Below are 17,290 nucleotides of genomic sequence, written 5' to 3'. Positions count from 1 at the left end.
TTGTAACCCCCAAACTAAATCCTGTGTGTTTTTTTTTCCTTCTAAAACAGTTCATCACCGAGATGTTTTGCTGTGGTCCTTTAGTCCAGCCCGCCATTTGCTTTGGCATTTGCTCTTCATACTTCTGCAAAAGCCACATTGTCCAGTTTGCTGAGTCATTGCTGATCAGGACAATGCTTGCTGGTCTTTTAATGATTTTTTCTTCTCTCTCTCCCTTCACTAATAATCATTACTCCTGAAAAGCTTCGCATTGCCTGTGCCTTTGGTGGCTCTCTAGCAGTAAAATTTGAACATCAAGGAGAGGAGAGGAGAGGAGGAAAAAAAAAAAAAAAGGAACTGAGTGGTGTTAGCTCTAGATTTTCACCGGCTGCAACTTGATTAAGCTGCTCTGTTACAGTAATGCAAAATACTCTTTCTTTCTGGATATTTTCAATGGCTTGCATGCTACTTCAAGGAATTAAAGCAGGCCAACTACTCGTGTCTTTTCACCTTCTCAGGCCATGCCTTAGCCTTTGCAAGTCAAAGGAATTAGTAGTGTGTTTTTGCTTTGTTTTGTTTTGTTTTTGCATATTCCCTAACTTGCTTCTGGTGTTGGGCACTTCTTTACTTCTGTTGGCTGAGCTGCTGTAGTGGGAAAATCAAGGCAAAATCAGAACCTCTTGTGGTAGTCTGACTGTACTGTGGCAGTATTCTACCTGTTCTGCACCTCCTGAGTGTTTTCCTCCCTAGATGGAAGAGCTAATGTGCTCTTCCCCAGCTTGTCTTTGACAGTGCTGATATGAAACAGTGGCTTATTCCGAGTAATCTTCAGCATCAGCAGGTCGTGTAGTGAGCCTCCTCCTGGAATGCCGAAGTAATGGTCAGTGGCCTTTTCTATCTCATGAGCTTTTTAATGACAACTGATGGTGCAAATCTGCCTGATACGGGACTTGTTTGTTAGCAGTGGAGGGGGATGCTGCCCAAGCTTTCCCTTGGCTGCTCCTCCCTTCTGCTTTAGGTAACACCTTGCTGAGAAACAGGGGAAACAGAAGCAATGAGGGAATCACTTCAAGAAGCTGACTAAGTCCTCTAGCCATGATAGAGCAACCCAGATTTAGGTCTGTAATTGTAAGAAAAGCCCAATTTCCTGGTGGTTTGTTTCTTTCAAATTCATAATACCAGCATACACAGGACACAACACACGGCCTTTGGAACAGCAACTCTTGTTGCAATATCTTTATTTGAGGCTTTTGCTGAACATACAATCATGACAATAATAACACAGGTCAGTGTTGGAGACAGAACTGTCTTTGGAGCATCCACTTCAGTGACATTGTCCTTTGCAACACCGGCGTGCATCCCTGTACACAGCATGATGCAATCAATTAATGGCTCCTTCGGTTCAGTAGGAGGTGGAGAAGCAGCTGCCTTGGACCATTAGCCTCCTTGCACACTGATGCTTTTCACCGGGGAATGGTAGAGTGAAATATTCTGCCCATCCCGGAGTTTCAAGGTGACATCCTGAAGGCACCAGCTGACACAAACCAAAAGAGCTTTTAACTACCTTCAATCACTTTTAATCTAGCAGTAATATTGGTGTAAAAACAGCTGGCATGGAGAAACAAATCATTCCATGCGTTAAGAAAAATATTCTCTTAATTATTTTAAAGCTTTATTTGCAAGTGCCAATTTCTGAAAGCTTTTTTCCCTAATGGAGTAGCACAGCCCAGATTTAAAGCTCTGGGATACGTGCTCCTATTTGTTGCAACTTGAATAAAATCCTGACAGCTATTTTTAGCTAGGTCATTCCTCTCTTCCTGCCGACCCCGCGCCTTTCTTCCTCTTCATCCTGTCGGTGCATTCCTTGCTTCGCTCCTCTCCAGCCTTGGAGCCAGGCTGTGTTGCTAAGGAATTATCCTAGCTTGGGAGAGTTTGAACACTGTGTGATCGCTCAATGTGATTGCTGAAAAACTGACGATAGTGGTTACTCAAAGGAAAAGAAAAACTGCGTTTGTTGGATGCAGAGGGGGAGCCTTTTGCTTCCTCAAAGCTCTGCTCCAAAACCACTTCTGTGAGCCTGCTCGTGCTGGTTTTCCAGCTGGGAAGGACTATTATTTCAGCACACTACGATAGGATTTTTAAAGCTCATGGCAGGCACCCAGCTCTGCTCTTACTGGAGTCAGTGCTGAGTACATACAATTAGGTAATTAGACTCCTGCACCTCTGTGCGATGAATCTACAGCAAGGCTCTTCGCTTGCCAGCCCTCTGGCTCGATCTGACCCACAAAGAATAACTACCTCGCTTGCTGACGGTCAGCAAGCACAGGGCTTGCAGAAGCTGCTCCCCTCGGCATAGCCTGGGGTCTCGGATCTTCTCTGCTCACTTCAGGGCAGAAGCCTGCAAGTGGCACTTGTCAGGACTGGTGCCTCGCTTGCGGTCTGTCCACCAGCCCCTGGGCCTCTGTCGCCTCTGGGCAGGGAGCTCTGCACCCTCCACGTCCCTGCACTGCCTGCCTCTGAGCGAATGCTCCCTCTTCCAGGTTCAAACCAGCTCATTTTTCTTTTTTTTTCAGTTGACTTTTTAAAAAATTAAATTAAATTAAAAAAACTGATGGACAGACTGTCCACTCATAGTCTGAAGCATTTAAGTGGCTTTGGAGCTCGCCTCCCAGTGTCATTTCACGCTATTTGACATTGCTTCTTGGGTCTCCGCTGCAAATGCCTGTGCGCCTGCTGCACAGGACCACAGGAGCATGGCCCACTTAGACATTTGCTATTCCTCCCAGGGATATCAGGAACTCTTCTTTGTGGAGCAGACAAGAACAAACGATTTTGCTTTTAATTCCCAGCCAGGTGCAAGGACACAAAGTACTGTCAAGCCCCAAGCAGATCTGTGTGTAGGCCCCATACGTAAGCTGTGACAGTTGCATTTGACAGATTTGTCTGCCACAAATCACTTTGCAGAAAATGCATTCTTTTCTTTTTTTCAACTTGCAGGTGGAAATGTGCAAAGAGCTCGCTTTAATATAAAACCCTGATAGATACGTATGCATTTCGCCTACTACTGTATTTTAACATCTTTCAATCTTCAATTATCCTCATATTAGCTCTGTGAAATAGGGAGGAACTGTTATTTCCCTCCATCTGTGAGGAGGGGATAGTGAGGAGTGAGCGTGTCAGGGTGCAGATCCCCAGAAAAGCACAGGTGGGCACAGAAGATGCCCGAGGACCTCTGGGGGTATCTTTGGTAACTAGGAAGGAGGTCTGGCCCCGAATCTCTGAAGTCCCAGTACAGTGCCTTCCTCCCGTGCTTTTAAACCTTGCTTCCCATAGTTATTCTGAACAGAAATCCAGTAAGTTGTGCTTATCTAATTATGAAAAGACAACAATACCATATGGCTTGTGGGAACTGAGCAAAAATGTTGCAGCTCTGGGTTTCTAAATACAGCTATCAGAAGTGTCTAACAAACTCGAAGAATAAATGCATGTGAGGAGATTTTCATCTAATAAAATTTCCTCTTTTGCAGTGGAAGATGGACTTTGAATTCCTGTAGTAATACTCAGTTCTAGAAATCTGTTTCACCTTGAAAAGGGAGATTTTCAGGCTTCAGTACTACAAAAATGTAATACTGCTATGTGATGTGGAGTCAGAGCATGCTTCTACTGCAACGTATCTGTTCTAGCACTTCTTTTTAACTATAAGGACCATATTTATTATATAATTTGGAAAAAACTGCATGATTTTTAGCTTACCTTGATATGCTCTGATATAACATGCAAGATAATTCCCATAGTGCAATACCTAATAATAAAGCTGGGCCCGCCACTCAACTGCCTCAACATCTCCTTGGGGAGGAGGGGTGAGAGGGAACAAGACGCTACCTTGGCTCAGAGTATCTATCTGTATACTGAGTTATAGTTTGTAGAACACATTTCACCCAAATGAATGGCTCATGTTGTTCTTACAGTTGTATTCATAGGGATGTATTCAATCTGTTTCTCAACTAATTTACATTTTTGTCATAATGATGGTAACAACCTTTCACAAGATCTTCAGACATGAATTTCCTCTTCCTTTGCATGCATGATCTCAGCAACACAATGACTAAACCAATTATCCTGCTCCACTGTTTTCTCCTACCACTTCCGTCCCCCCATCTCTATGTTTCTCCCAGTACTTCCCCCAGTACGCACCATTGACGGGAGTGGTCCATTTCTGAGTCAATGTAGAGGTACCCCGCTGATTTTGTTCCAGATACGGGTAACTTTATCTGCAGATGTAAAAGTATGTTAGAGATTCAATGAAGCGTGTTACCGAAATGGAAATTTACTCCTTTTACAGTCAGAGCAGCAACCTACCTCCCTTTTAACTTAAACTCTCATTTTGTTTTTTAAACGTATTTCAAAAGTTTCACTAAGCTTCTCTAACGGCTAACGTGTACATGGCTATACAAGTATGCCTGTTCTGCCATACATTAATCTCTGCTGAAAGAATGTACTGTGTTACAGCTGCAGCCCCCAGGGAAAACCACTCACTCTCTGAAATATTTATGAGCAAACACCTTTCCTCACCAGAATGCATGGTGATCCAGAGGTGACCTGCATTATGCTCGAGCTTCCCATAACCATAACAAGCCCGTAGATTGACTATCTACAGATCAGTCAGCCCATTAAGATGCATCAAGGTAATAAGACATTCAATTATTTTGTCGGTGCCACAAATTCTACCGTTCAGGGTAGTTAATAAACAAAGCTGTGCTCAGTGCTGCAGGTCTTAGCTAACTGCACTCAGTCTAATATTTGAATAAAAGAAATGTTTCAGGTGTAGTGCTTGCTGGTTGTACTGGAGCCACAAATGGAAAATGCCAGGAGTTCTCAGTAGGTAGGAGGTAGGAATGTTGTAGAGTCGGTAAATTTCTCTATGATGATTAACTAGTTTATTTCATGAAAACATGAATGCTCACTGTGACTGAGAGCATGAAAAAGTCGAAAAGAAAGTTGGTGGTTTACATCTGGGGTGAGGTCTGGCAGAAGGCAGGGTTTTGATTTCACTCTGAAATCAAAAGTCACTGAAGTCACTCAAGCGACTATCATTCTTAAAAGGTGACATAGGAAAATATTAGTGGGAAAAGTTCTCTTCTTTTTCTTCAATCAGCACAAGAGGTTGTGCATTTTTCCCATATTTTTGGCCTAAGGTAAGTTGCCTGGTAAAATCTCTAAAACCTGGGAAACATTTTGGCCTAGGGTATTACGTAGGTGAAACCTGGCTGGAGTAAGATGGGAAGTGCAATTTTATGTGAGTTGGTTAAAGGTTGGTTTTCTTGCCCTGAGCCCCCACTCCTTCACCTGCAATATATGGCACATTCTTTACTGTCCTTGTTTAGTCCCTAGGTCTCAAAAATAGAATAATCATAAGGAACAAAATGATTCAAAAGTGACACAATCCCTCAGCGAGTTGCCTGAAGAAATCTCTAAGGATGTCCTGGGTCACTAGCAAAAACAAGGAAGAACAGACAGTCCTGTTCTTAAGGACTTTAAGTCTCTGGGTAAAAACACAGATGTAAAGTCCTTTTCAGACAGCCAGACCCAGAGAGGAAGTTGACTTGTATTTGTGAGGTTTGCCTCAGCCCAACCCTGGGGTGATGCAAGTCAGCCTTGTGCAATAGTCAGCACCCAGTGCAGCATTCTCTGGTGACTATGTAATGTGAGTGCTCAGCCCCATGCCAGGCAGTCCTCCTCCATGGCAAAGACTTACTGGTGCTTTAAAAAACACGCCATTTGTGCTGTAGCTCCACAGCGCACCTCGTGAGTGGCTGTAAAACCCTCTCCTGAACAAAGCTTTAAAACTAACATGGAACATACCTGGGGGGAAGGGAGGCAACAGCTATTTTAAAGCTGGAGCTTGATATGCTTCTGAAAATTGTTTTGTGGCTTACGGTAGGAGGGGGATTCACTAACTTGGAAGGTCCTCTATTGTTCTGTGATGTGCCCATACAGCACAAAATGCAGATGCCATTCTTGCTGTTTCTACTTCTTGTTAGAGCAACAGATTTATGCCCGGAAGTCTGTTCCTTCTCCAAAATCAACTGGCATCCCATCCTACTGCCTTGCCGTGGGGCTTCTGTTCCCAGGTCACTTGTGACCTGCTGAAAACCCTAGCATTGATCTCTTTTCACCTGTGCTGACACCCCAGGAAGCTGTGACACAATCTCCCCAGCATTACCTGTGCTCTTTCTGTGTCCACACGGTTACTCCCATCTGTCAGTCGGATGTTGTGAACCTTTAGAGGGGGAGCACCCAGGGCTTCCAGGGCAGCAGGATTGTTGTTGAGTTGCTCCAAACCCTGCTGATAATACTGGGTCCTGGCAAAACCTTCTAGATAAGAGAAACAGGATAATGAGGAGACTGTCTACTTAAAATCTAAAGATATATATATATTTTTTTTAATATACTTCCTCTAGACCCCTACACTCTCCCTGAAAAACAGTTCAAAACTACTTATTAGGAGAAATCTGGCTAAAGGAGGAAATGAGCCCTTGTGTCAGAGAAGCAGTGTTGAACTGCAACATTACTCAGTACATTTAAGTGAAAAGGGCACTGCATATAGCCTGTTCCATACTGATGTACACTTCAGCTTATGACTGAGTGCCCCTGTCTGTCGTATGTTTGGATATTTTGTAAAAGAGGGAAAAAAAAGAAGGAAAAGAGGCATAAGGATGAATATTTGCAAATGTTCTGAATGTGACTCAGTCTTCTTAAAGGAGGTACAGAAAATAAGAATAGAGAATATTTATTTCACAGACACTGATGTGGGACAGCAACAGCTGCTGCTGCTGTGAAGCCCTTGCTGTGGTTTTGATATAGCTTTTCAAGTGGCAGCCATGAGGCTGCAACTCTCCTGAAGGATATATTAAAACGGAGGCACAAGGAAGTGCCATTAAATTTAATGGTCAACCAGCAACAATAGCACAGCAGACTGTATGCCGCAGTGCTGGCGTATGGAGGACAATTGTGGTAAATTGCTATTTATCAGTGCCTGGCTGCTCTGTACAGCTAGGAAATGCTGTCCATTGGTGACCACTGCACAATGCAGAACTGTGAGGCTGGAAACGTGCCAACCTTCCTATGGAGGTGGAGATTTGGCTAAAAACATCTTACGGCTTGCCAGATGAGATTTGTAGACATGCTTCATGCCAGCCTAACTTCATTCTGCTGACATCGAGAAGGGCAGTGTCAAGCTAAGGGTGTGCACGTATTAAAATCCTACTTTGGTAACTTTGTTCTTGTCTTCCAAAGAGTTTAAAATAAGGTGTATGGTTGTTTCCTGGTCTTTTGCCTGTTGGTATTACTCTCGGAGCATGAGGCTGAGGGATACTGCCCACTCTCCCTAACTAGAGGCATCCCCTGCAAGCAGACAGTATCTAGTTGGCACAGAAAGAGCTCTGCTGGCCTGCAGCCTGCATTGGCCAGGCCCTCTTGTCCTCTTGGGCCATCCTCAGGAGCAAACGGGGCCCCAGCATGCTGACCCTTTCGTGTCTACTGACAGTGGCAAGCAGCCACCCAGCCCGTGTTAAAAGTACGTTGTACTTAGCCTCCAGGTTGGAGGGGAAAATGGTTTGAGTTTCCCAATGCCCCTAGCTCAGGCATTCCAGCAGCATCTCACCTTGAGTAGCAAATGCAAAAGGCCCAACCGATCTGTTTGTCAGCCTGTTTGCAGCAGGAAAGCTGAAAGCATGCTGGGGTTGGCCAGGGAGACTGCTCCCGTAAGGGAGGGAGTGGAGGCGAAGACAGAGAGTAGAAATATGATTGCCTGAATGTTTGTACAAGCTTTCAAAGAGAACACGTGCATGCAAACTATTTCAGCCTGAAGGAAGGGGAGGGAAGCACCCCTCTTCCCCCTGCTCCCACCACTATGGAAACTGCTTGCTCCCTCAGAGTCAGTTCAGTACACTGGGCAGAAGGAACTGGGATGGCCCCAAGTGTGGACAAAGGGAGGAAGGTTCCCAGTTTGGCTTCCCTGTCTTTTGGAGGCTAAAGAATGACATACCCACCAGTAGAAAGTGTCCTTTCAACAGCCCAGTTGGCCTGTCACTGAGTAATCACAGACGTGCTCAGGGGCCATCACTACTGCAGCAAACCAAGAAGTAGCCACCGTGTTGAGCCATTTGATTACATGGCTCAGTGATGCAGGCAACGAGCTGTTTTACTTTCAGCAGCACAGGGGAGAGGTTTTTTCAGAGATTTCCAGATAGCAATGCTGAAGCTGAAAATTAAAAAATGCTAATGTCCTTGTTAAAGCCAGATTCAATATTTTAAAGCATAAGAGGATCATATATCTGTCATATACTCCTGAGCTCGAGGGCACGAGCTGACTAAAATTAAAGCCTGCTTTCCAGCCTTGTCTGATTTGTTATTAATACGTGTAAAATGAAGGGGAGGTTTCACAACTTGTCTCAGGGCTTGAGGAACAGGCTCGGCTACACATTTTTGGCAGCATCCTCTGATATAAGGGTAGGTAAAAGCAATATCATGTGGTAGTACCAGCAAGGGAGAGGGATAGGGTCAAGAAGCCTGTAGGACCTCCAGATAGGCAAATCCTATTTCTTTTCTGATGCTAAATATCTAGAAATAATTTTTAAAAGAATTCTATCACTCGAACTAACAATTTGAATTCTCAGCCAAAGACGTGTGGCTGTTAGGTCTGTCTGTGAACAGCAATGTTAGCTGCCTAGCTTTTCTCTCCTTTCTCTTCTTAATGCTGATCACGCTTAAGGTCATAGTCTTCAAGAGAAATTAATAAAATCTTCAGCACCTCACAGGTTGTTGTATTTATGGGCCAGCACCACAAGATTTACTGATAAAAACTGCTAGACTTGAATACATTCTCACAGACCCTCCTTTAAGTGGTTCTCTCTTTCCTGCCCAGTTGTAAAATCTCAATAAGGAATGAAACGTACATTACTGCCTCAGCTTTCGTTTCACCTTAGCCCCCAAGAAACCTCCCAGAATTTCTAGTGACCACAGCAGTCTGCCCTCTGTGTAACACCCACCTTTGGAAATGGGTGCAGCAGCGCTTTAGAGAGAGAATCAGCCCTGGGATTAAATAAAGCAGAGGCAGAACCCAGAAGTTTCAGCCACACTCTCCTTAACTTCATGTGCTTTTCAGACCTTACACACTGCTATTTTTCCCACTACACAAAAGCAAATGAAAGGGGCAGAGGAGAAATAAGGTTGCTAACAGCACCAAGACTTACTTTGCATAAGATTATACATCACCACACATCCCCCACCGCTGAACACTCCCATAAAAATAGCCATTTGCCGCAGTTTTCTTAGAGAAGCTGGCATCTTTCCCCCCTGAAAAGAAAAAGAACAGACATTTGTTGTAAAAGAAGCAAACTAAAGGGTTATTTCCCCCCTCCTCTCTTCCAAAAGCCCCTTCCGACCGCCCAGCCAAGCGGGCCTGAATGAAAGCGCTGCACACAGCGACCGGGCTCGCTCTCACTGGGGCCCCACAGCACACCCAGAAGGAATCACGGTGAGAACAGAGCAAAGCGGGGACCGAGCAGGGCTGAATGTGTTTATTCGCTCCTTTTAGCGATGCCACCACTTCACTAATTGCCGAGAAGAAAATGACCTCCCCAGTGTGGCGGGGAGCCAGAGACCCGGCGCATTGTTCTCACGCTTCCCATGCACGCTCGCTAGCACAGTGCAAGTATTCAGACTTGAGGGGCCAGATTTCTCTCTCGAGTAAACTCTTCTAAAGTAAACACGCTTGTGGCAGGGACAAATTTGGCCTCAAGTCTTAAGCTGCCAGGCCAAGCTAGCCCTATGCCAGTGAAGATAATGTAGCTAGGGTGCGTGTATTCTGCTTTTTCTTTTCTGTTCTTTTTTTTTTTCTAAGCCATGGGGTAAACAGGAAGGTTCTTGCAAGCCTATTTTTCTTCCTTCCTGCGCCCCCCTGCTTGCCACCAGCCGGCCCTTTTCATGAGTCCAAATCACAGCATCTGAATGAAGGGCACAGCAGAGCGAGGAATACCTCCAAGAAAGTCAATCTACCAGTCTTCTGTGGTTTGGGTAAAGTGAGACCATAAAGCCTAATGAGCCTGATCTAATGCTCCTGCCCACAGCAGGGTGGTAAGAGCTGAGTGAAGTTGTCACAGGAGAGCAGCACATTGCTTCAGGCCTGGCTGGGGCAGGATAGGGCTTGACCAAGTGTCTGAGCATCAGCTCATGCTCGTGCTTCCCTCCCAGCTGGGATGACAGGGAGGAATAGCCTTAACAGCGATTTAAACAATCGAAAGATTAACTAAGCCTGCCCTTTCTGATGCAGGAACATAGACATCTGAGTATGTGGGGAAGCCGTGGGGATTTCTAAGCCCAAAGGCTTCACACCTAAGTCCTGCTGCCACGGCATGGGACGTTAAGTGTTATGCTTAGTGAGAGCTGCTCAGCAAACTGAAGCACAAAACCAGTTACGGAAATATGACCTAGGCAAGGCCATTTGAGTCCTGTTGTGAAAATCACCTCTAGCATCCCTCAGGTATGCATTAGTCAGGTATGGCTCAGCTGACAACCACAGTTTAGAGAGGGTGGAGAGGAGAATATCAGGTGCTGGGTCAGTGTGATACTGGCAACCTCCCTCAGCTTGCCTCTGCTGAGATGCCCATACACCATCTTTTGCATGCTCTAGCTGGAGGGAAAACAAGATTATAACCCAGTAATAAGCTTCATCCACTGACTGATGGGCACTAGCATTCAATTGTAAGGCATGTTATTTCTTATTGGAAGGCTTTTATTTTTAACTAGTTCACTGGGTTTTAGGTCTTAATGTTCATGTTTACAGCTTATTTTACTGAAAATCTGTTGATAGCTAGCACTGATAGCAACCCAGATAATACATGAATGTTATGGCTGTTTTACGCCCGAAATCCCCAAGTCGTACCACTTGCACAACTGCATCATCTATGTCCCTCCTGATCTGCTTCTCTGCTGGGTTTTCTTCTTCACTTCCCCTGAGGAACTTGAGCAGTGTGAGAAGTTGCAGCAGAGGAAGTAATAGTGTGTTTTTACAGAGAAATGGCGACAGTCAACTCACAAGGACATCAAGAGCTTTTTGCCTGCTGGCTTGTGTTTTCAACTTTCCTTCGATTGCAATTTACAGCATTTTTTTCCCCCTCAAACTGCACAGTCTGATTAATATCTGAGTTTCCTGTAAGATGTGTCCTGCAAGGACCAGGACATACCCAGCTTGGTGGTGTGCTGACCACTGTTGTTCTCAGCAGCCTGTTATGCTGATTGTTCTGCTGGACGCAGAATAAAGTGAGGAACATGCCCGATGCCAACACCACATAACAGGAAAAAAGGTCATAAATCTGGAGAGCTGATCAGATATAACAGGCTGTGACCCGAGGCATTTGTTTTGCCCCTTTCAAAGTTGCGGCCTGAAACTGCCAGGCAAAATTTGCTTTCTGTGATGAAATTCAAGGTAATTGAACACAAATGTCTGGGCCCAGAGGGTGCTGCCAACTGTTTGCTGAGTAGAAGTGGAAGGACATGGAGCTCTTGCACCAGCGAGGAGGTTTTGACCGAGGCTGAAGGGACCTGCCTAACAAAGGGCTGAAATCAGAGAATTTGCAATTTGCTGTCAGCAGGTTTGTGGTTTGTTCAGTCTCACGGTCTGGCTGCACCCGAACAAGCAAGATGGAAAGGAAGAGGAACTTCTTGCCACTCAACCACGTGCTCATGCCGATTCTCACCGCCACCTCTACTCGCGCTGCGTCCCGGTCCACCAGGCCCCGGCCCGCACAGGCGCAAACCACGGTGTTGCGAGAGGGTCAACGGCTGCGGGCGCCCCAAGAATGGCATGTCAAGATGGTGCCATCCAGGAATGTGGTCTGGCAGCTGAGAAATGTCGAGGCTGGTAGGTGCTGCTGCCCTGCGCGCCTCCCCTGCCCACAGCCATCGCCCGTCGCAAGCCCCGGTGAGGCAGGGCTGCAGAGGGCTGGGGCTGGGGCGCCTGAGTCACCCAGCGCCTGGAAGGCATTAGTCACCTACCCGCACCAGCTCTGCAGAGGTCCTTGCTGCCCTAGCAGGGAGAATACCTCCATTGCTTGCTTTCTGTCACACCGGGAAGCCAACCAGCCAGGCTTACCCATCTCCAGGCTAGCCTTCTGCGCTCTCCTCCCACTCGTTTCTCAGCTCTTCTCCTGACCTAGTCCTAGGGCAGCATGTTGTAGGAGAAGGGTCAGAGAGCTATGCATTTTAACAAGTCTCCGAAGACCTTGTAAACCTTCTCTTTAATCCCATGATTGCCTGCTAGCTTCCAAAAGCAAGGACATAGGTGCCCTTGGAGCCTGGTGGGTCCCTCACAGGGGGCTGCCATTCCACTTCATTACCATCATGGTCCCTCGTGGGATGGATGTCCGAGTGTTGTGTTCAAATCCTTGAACATCCTCAGCATGCAGCTGCTGATGACTTTTGGGTGATGACACAGGAGATACTAATGGTGTCAGCCTGTGGAAGACCAAAAAATAGTACGGAATTGTTGCCTGTGAGGATTCATCATTAGGATCTCTGCCCTCTGGCCGACTGCTTGTTGCTCCCATCGGCTGCATGGCTGAAATGCCACAGAGGTGGCACGTTAGAGAAGGGAAGCTGAGACGTGCTGAGAGACTTGCCTCGTGTCCCGAGACTTTCTGAAAATTACTTACAGCTTGCAAAGCATAGAGGGTATTAAAGAGAAAGGAAAAAAAAAAGAAACCCTAGACTTCATTTGCCACAAAGGGAGTAATTGTAAGACAATGCATTTAGGGGACTCTTATAAATACAATATGCAATTGCATCCTAATGAGGGAAGCTCAAATTGCTATCTGTGACAGAGATCTCTCCTCAGAACCTGTTATACCACTAAAAAGTATGCAAGTCAACTTGTGGAAAAGCATATTTCTTCACAACTGGTAATTAAAAAAGCACAATTTCCAAACTACGCTGTTCTGCGAAAAGATCTTTTCCCTCATGCTCTTCAAGATTAAGTGGAGATTAGCACATGTAAAAACACTAAGCCTACAGTTATCAAAAGAAGAGATATTAAATCATTTTAAGTGACATTCTCTAAAAATAGGTATTAAGGAGCAGAACTTCCTAATAAGGGCAATGTTCATTTCATGCCTTAAAACTAGTAAGATCTGGTGGAAAAGGTAATATTCAGATATGACTTTGAAGTTAAGCAGGATGCAGAGAGTTAACAATGAGATTTAACAAACCCAGAGAGGTGGAAGACTCCCAGGGTTACATGTGAAATGGTGGGTTACTGCAACAATAAAGTCTGTTTTTAATTAGACTTTGTTTTCTCCATAGAGGATCTTCTAAAAATAGGCTGGACTTAAGAGATTCTCCCTAATTTCAGTAAATTCAGATCTTCTGTTCTGGTCTCTGCAATTCATGTAGGTCATTATTTTTCCACTGGTGCTAGAGGTTGGTCTCAGGCACCTCCACCAAAGGCAGGGGAGCAGTGAAGCTAAGAGCATTTTCACAAAGCTACAACCATTCATTTGACTTGCCTCTGACTGGAGTGGGGCAGCTGGGGCTGCAGGTTCTTTGGGAAAGGCACCTCCTCCTCCTCCTGGCACCACCAGCACCTCTGGCTTCCAGGTGCTATCACAGTCCAAACAGTAAACAATAATACTGCTGTGAATTCAGAGAGAAGCTACTTGACCTATGCAAGCTTACTGTGATCACTGCTGGTTACCACAATTTGGGCCACTGACTACCTACCTGGCCAAGACAATACACTGACAGGCCACTAATACATGCAACTGGAGCCTTTAAACCACTAAACCACTGCAGTCCTGAGGTGTCAGCTTGACATGCTAAATATGCGTGACAAAAGACTATTATTAAATTACATAAAACTTATCAAGTGGCCTAAGCTTGGACCTGAGCATCTAAATTCAAGGCTGGAACTATTGCCCTTGGAGCCTCCAAAAACCCCTCTGCAACTGAGGCTGGTGGGAATTGAGTCGGCCCCAGCTTCAGCTTTTGTGAAAACCACCCAGGTAGTCACAGCAGTCACAGGAGGTGAGGGTAATGTCAGGGAAACCACACACAAGCACATGCTTGCATCTCACATTCTTGCTATTTGGCTAGCTCAGATGGATAAATACAACCCACCCATTGATCTCCACAGATCCATAAGGCATCTCGGTCTGAGCCAATTTCTACACTAAGAACATGCCAGGACAAAATTTTAGAGACAGCTTGTTGACATTTACTGTCTAGAAAATACCTGCATCATTGATACTGTCACCAAAGAGAGGTAAGTACAGCAGAAGCTATTTTGACAGGATAGCCATTTCAGTGTGTTATTTTCCCCTTTTTCAAGGAAATAGTCTCAACATACTAGTTACCACATTTCCGAGAAGTAACAACACAAGTTGTGCCCCCTTCCAGCATGTTCAGAAATACTGAAGACTTTGCATATACTATCTGCCTTCATCAAAAGCTCAGCAACCTGTAGAAAAGAAATTTGCTTAATTCAGAGTCAAACTGAAAGTAGTTGTAATGCTTTTTTTCTCATTTGTTCTTCTCCAGCTGCACAAAAAAGGCATATTTTGATACTTAGGGAGGTAAAACATCCTTATCAGCCAGATTTGAAATGGTGCCCTCAGGGGTCTCCAGGTGGACTGTCTCCTAGAAAGATGCAACTTATCCTGGTTAAAATGCTTTGAAAGGACAACAGTATGTATGAAGATATTACTGGCAAGCCAGAGAGATGTGCTAAGTTCATTCTTCTGCATTCGCTGCTACCTAATTAACAAGGAAAGTGAAAGTGGTCAATAGAGTGATTAAGGAAGGACTCCAAGCAGCCACCTTTCCTTTCAGTTGTATCACATCTCCTGGGGCCACACACTACAATGCAGGTGGCTTGTTCAGTTATTACAAAGTCTAACATGGTGCCTATAGATATTTTAGCTTCATTTCCTTTTTCTCCTCTCTTGTGCACTCTCACGTGCACATTTTAATATATTTATATATCTTCTGTACTCCACTGGCACAATCTACTTCCCCATGTGCTACAGTCTCATTCAGATGGTTCCCCTGCACTACATTTCTTTTCCTCCTATCTGCCTAGCTTCAGTCCTCTACTTGTTCTCTTCCCCTGCAGACTATTGCACCACCCAGTGCTGTGCAGGCAGAAACAGCAGTACTGTCGTCCCTGTTGATCCGAGGAGCCTTCTCCTGCCATCATTCAGCTTATCCCTCTGTGAAATTGTTTCCATCTTCCTAACTATGATAATGAAGTCAGGTGACTGAATCCTTTTTGCTTTTCTCCCAAGCTACAATGATGCTGCAGCCCAGTTTCTTAAGTATCCCCTCTATGAAATGGTTTCTGTCCTCCTAACCACAGATAATGGAGGCAGATGCCAAAACCATTTCTGCTTTTCTCCCAAGTTGCAATGATGCTACATCATAGTTTCTTAAGAATTTTCAAAGGCTAGGCTTATGTGCCAGCCAGTTCAGCAACCCTTACCAGAGCATCCTCGAAGACAAATAAAGCTGCTTATGTTTTGTACTGAAAGACAAGGGATATCACAGAAAAGGGGCATGACTAGGGCATGTTATTGGAGAAGCAAGATAATTATACCTACAGTGTGACCCATTTTTGCTGTTATTAGAGCACAGCATTATAGGTTAATGCCTAATAATCTGTCATTAACATCCCTAATTGTACGTTTCTGTAATTGGATACTCTAGGTGGGAGGAAGGTGTGAATGTTCACCTTTGTATTTTAAAGGTGAATTGCAAAGGTTTTAAGAGTAAGAACTCCTAAGTAGGGTAAATGAAAAACCTGCATCCAAAGGAGAGGGGAAAAAAAGATGGTGTTTATGCTTTTAACAGTGAGTGTTTTACCTGAGAAAACTATAGGACAGCTTCTTTGCTTCCCTGCCACTGGGAGTGAGGTCACCGGGCCGGAGTTGCAATCCAAGGTTCAAAAGGATTGCTCCACTCTGTACCAGCACCTCCCCATGGCCTGCATCACAGCCCAGCTTCCAAAGGGCCACATTAAAACAAAAAAAAACTCATAAAGAAACAGCAAATATATCCTTTCAACTGTCTCAGGAATAATACTCTGTGCTTAAGAGGGGCTTAGCAGAAGTGGACTGTCAAGCCAGAGAGCTTTTCATATTGTGATGCATATTTTCTGTACATAGTTTCCTCGAATAGGTTCACTGAACCTGCAAGGTAAGTGATCAGTGGAGAGTACCAAACCATTTTTCATGGAAAGATCAAAGAGCTTGCAATGCCTTGTATGCGGTGGCAACTACTTAGTTCTCACGCCAGTCTACGGCCGTTTTTATGTCCAGTACATTAATTATGCCAAAGACACTAGCAAGTTCCCAAAGCCAAAAGACCAACCTACCTAGCTGTAACTCATCTTGCTTTCTCACAAATTCTGAGATGGGTAAAAACATCCAAATACAAGGAGTCTGCAATAGCTTTCCTGGAAAAAAGATCGTATTTTACCACGTAAATGAAAAGGAAGTTCTCACAAAATTCCCTAGCAGTACTCCAGATGTCACTGGGCTAGGACCCGTACATGGCTACATTAGAAGTTAGTCACTGCCCAGATATTTACAGTCCCTAACTCCACTCCTGATAAGGTTTACGTCTGTCTGTAGTCTTACTAACTTCAATAATACGATCCACATGCATGCAATAAATCGGCATGCAGTAGACAGTGACCTAAAGGAACCAAATGCCAAGGGAGATTGTCACAGGAAAAAAATGTTTCAGGCAGGAACATAGTGTAAATCATATGATGCTTGTTCCCTTGTAATGTGCCTGCTTCCTTAAATGAAGGGGGGGAAAGATGTGATCCAGTCTGCTGTGATCAGCATGAAGCCCGATTTACGAAGCCTTTAAAAATTAACAACATAAGTGAAAGCAGTCAATAGAGTGACTAAGGATTCAAACAGCCACCTTTGTCTTAAGGCCAAACATATTGTTGATATAATGCTTTTTATTACGCAGTATTATAGCAATACATATTTTTGCATATGACAAACACCTTGCTTTTATTCATACTTCCTACTGAAAACCAAAATTAAATAAAACGCTATCCCAAATTTCCCTAGATTCTCAGAAGTGGTATGTTTATTTCAAGTGCTCATCTTTACACTCTACCCAAAGGGCCTCTCCTTCAGAAAATGCTGACCCTATCCTTCTTCTGAAAGTCAAGTCCCTTTGAAATACATCAGATCAACACTTAAAGCCTAAGGCTTTGAGAAAAACTAATTACTTTCGAACA

General features: G+C 44.6%; 1 protein-coding gene across 1 annotated transcript in view; it reads right to left on the bottom strand.

Moving 5' to 3' along the window:
- Nucleotides 1–1,183: 1,183 nt before the first annotated feature.
- Nucleotides 1,184–17,290, bottom strand: part of LOC118250948 (cytochrome c oxidase assembly factor 1 homolog) — a 52,970-nt gene continuing 36,863 nt past the window's right edge. Inside the window, exons 2-6 of the mRNA XM_050709022.1 lie at nt 12,378–12,495; nt 9,234–9,336; nt 6,203–6,354; nt 4,174–4,250; nt 1,184–1,513 (exon numbers count right to left, since the gene is read on the bottom strand). Coding sequence (XP_050564979.1) covers nt 1,417–1,513; nt 4,174–4,250; nt 6,203–6,354; nt 9,234–9,336; nt 12,378–12,383 — 435 coding nt within the window. The 5' untranslated portion in view covers nt 12,384–12,495 and the 3' untranslated portion in view covers nt 1,184–1,416. The remainder of the gene's footprint in view (nt 1,514–4,173; nt 4,251–6,202; nt 6,355–9,233; nt 9,337–12,377; nt 12,496–17,290) is intronic.

This window comes from Cygnus atratus, chromosome 2, assembly GCF_013377495.2.
Source record: "Cygnus atratus isolate AKBS03 ecotype Queensland, Australia chromosome 2, CAtr_DNAZoo_HiC_assembly, whole genome shotgun sequence".
NCBI lineage: Eukaryota > Metazoa > Chordata > Aves > Anseriformes > Anatidae > Cygnus > Cygnus atratus.
Note: the sequence above shows the minus strand (reverse complement) of the source record. Positions and strands in the feature narration are given on the sequence as shown.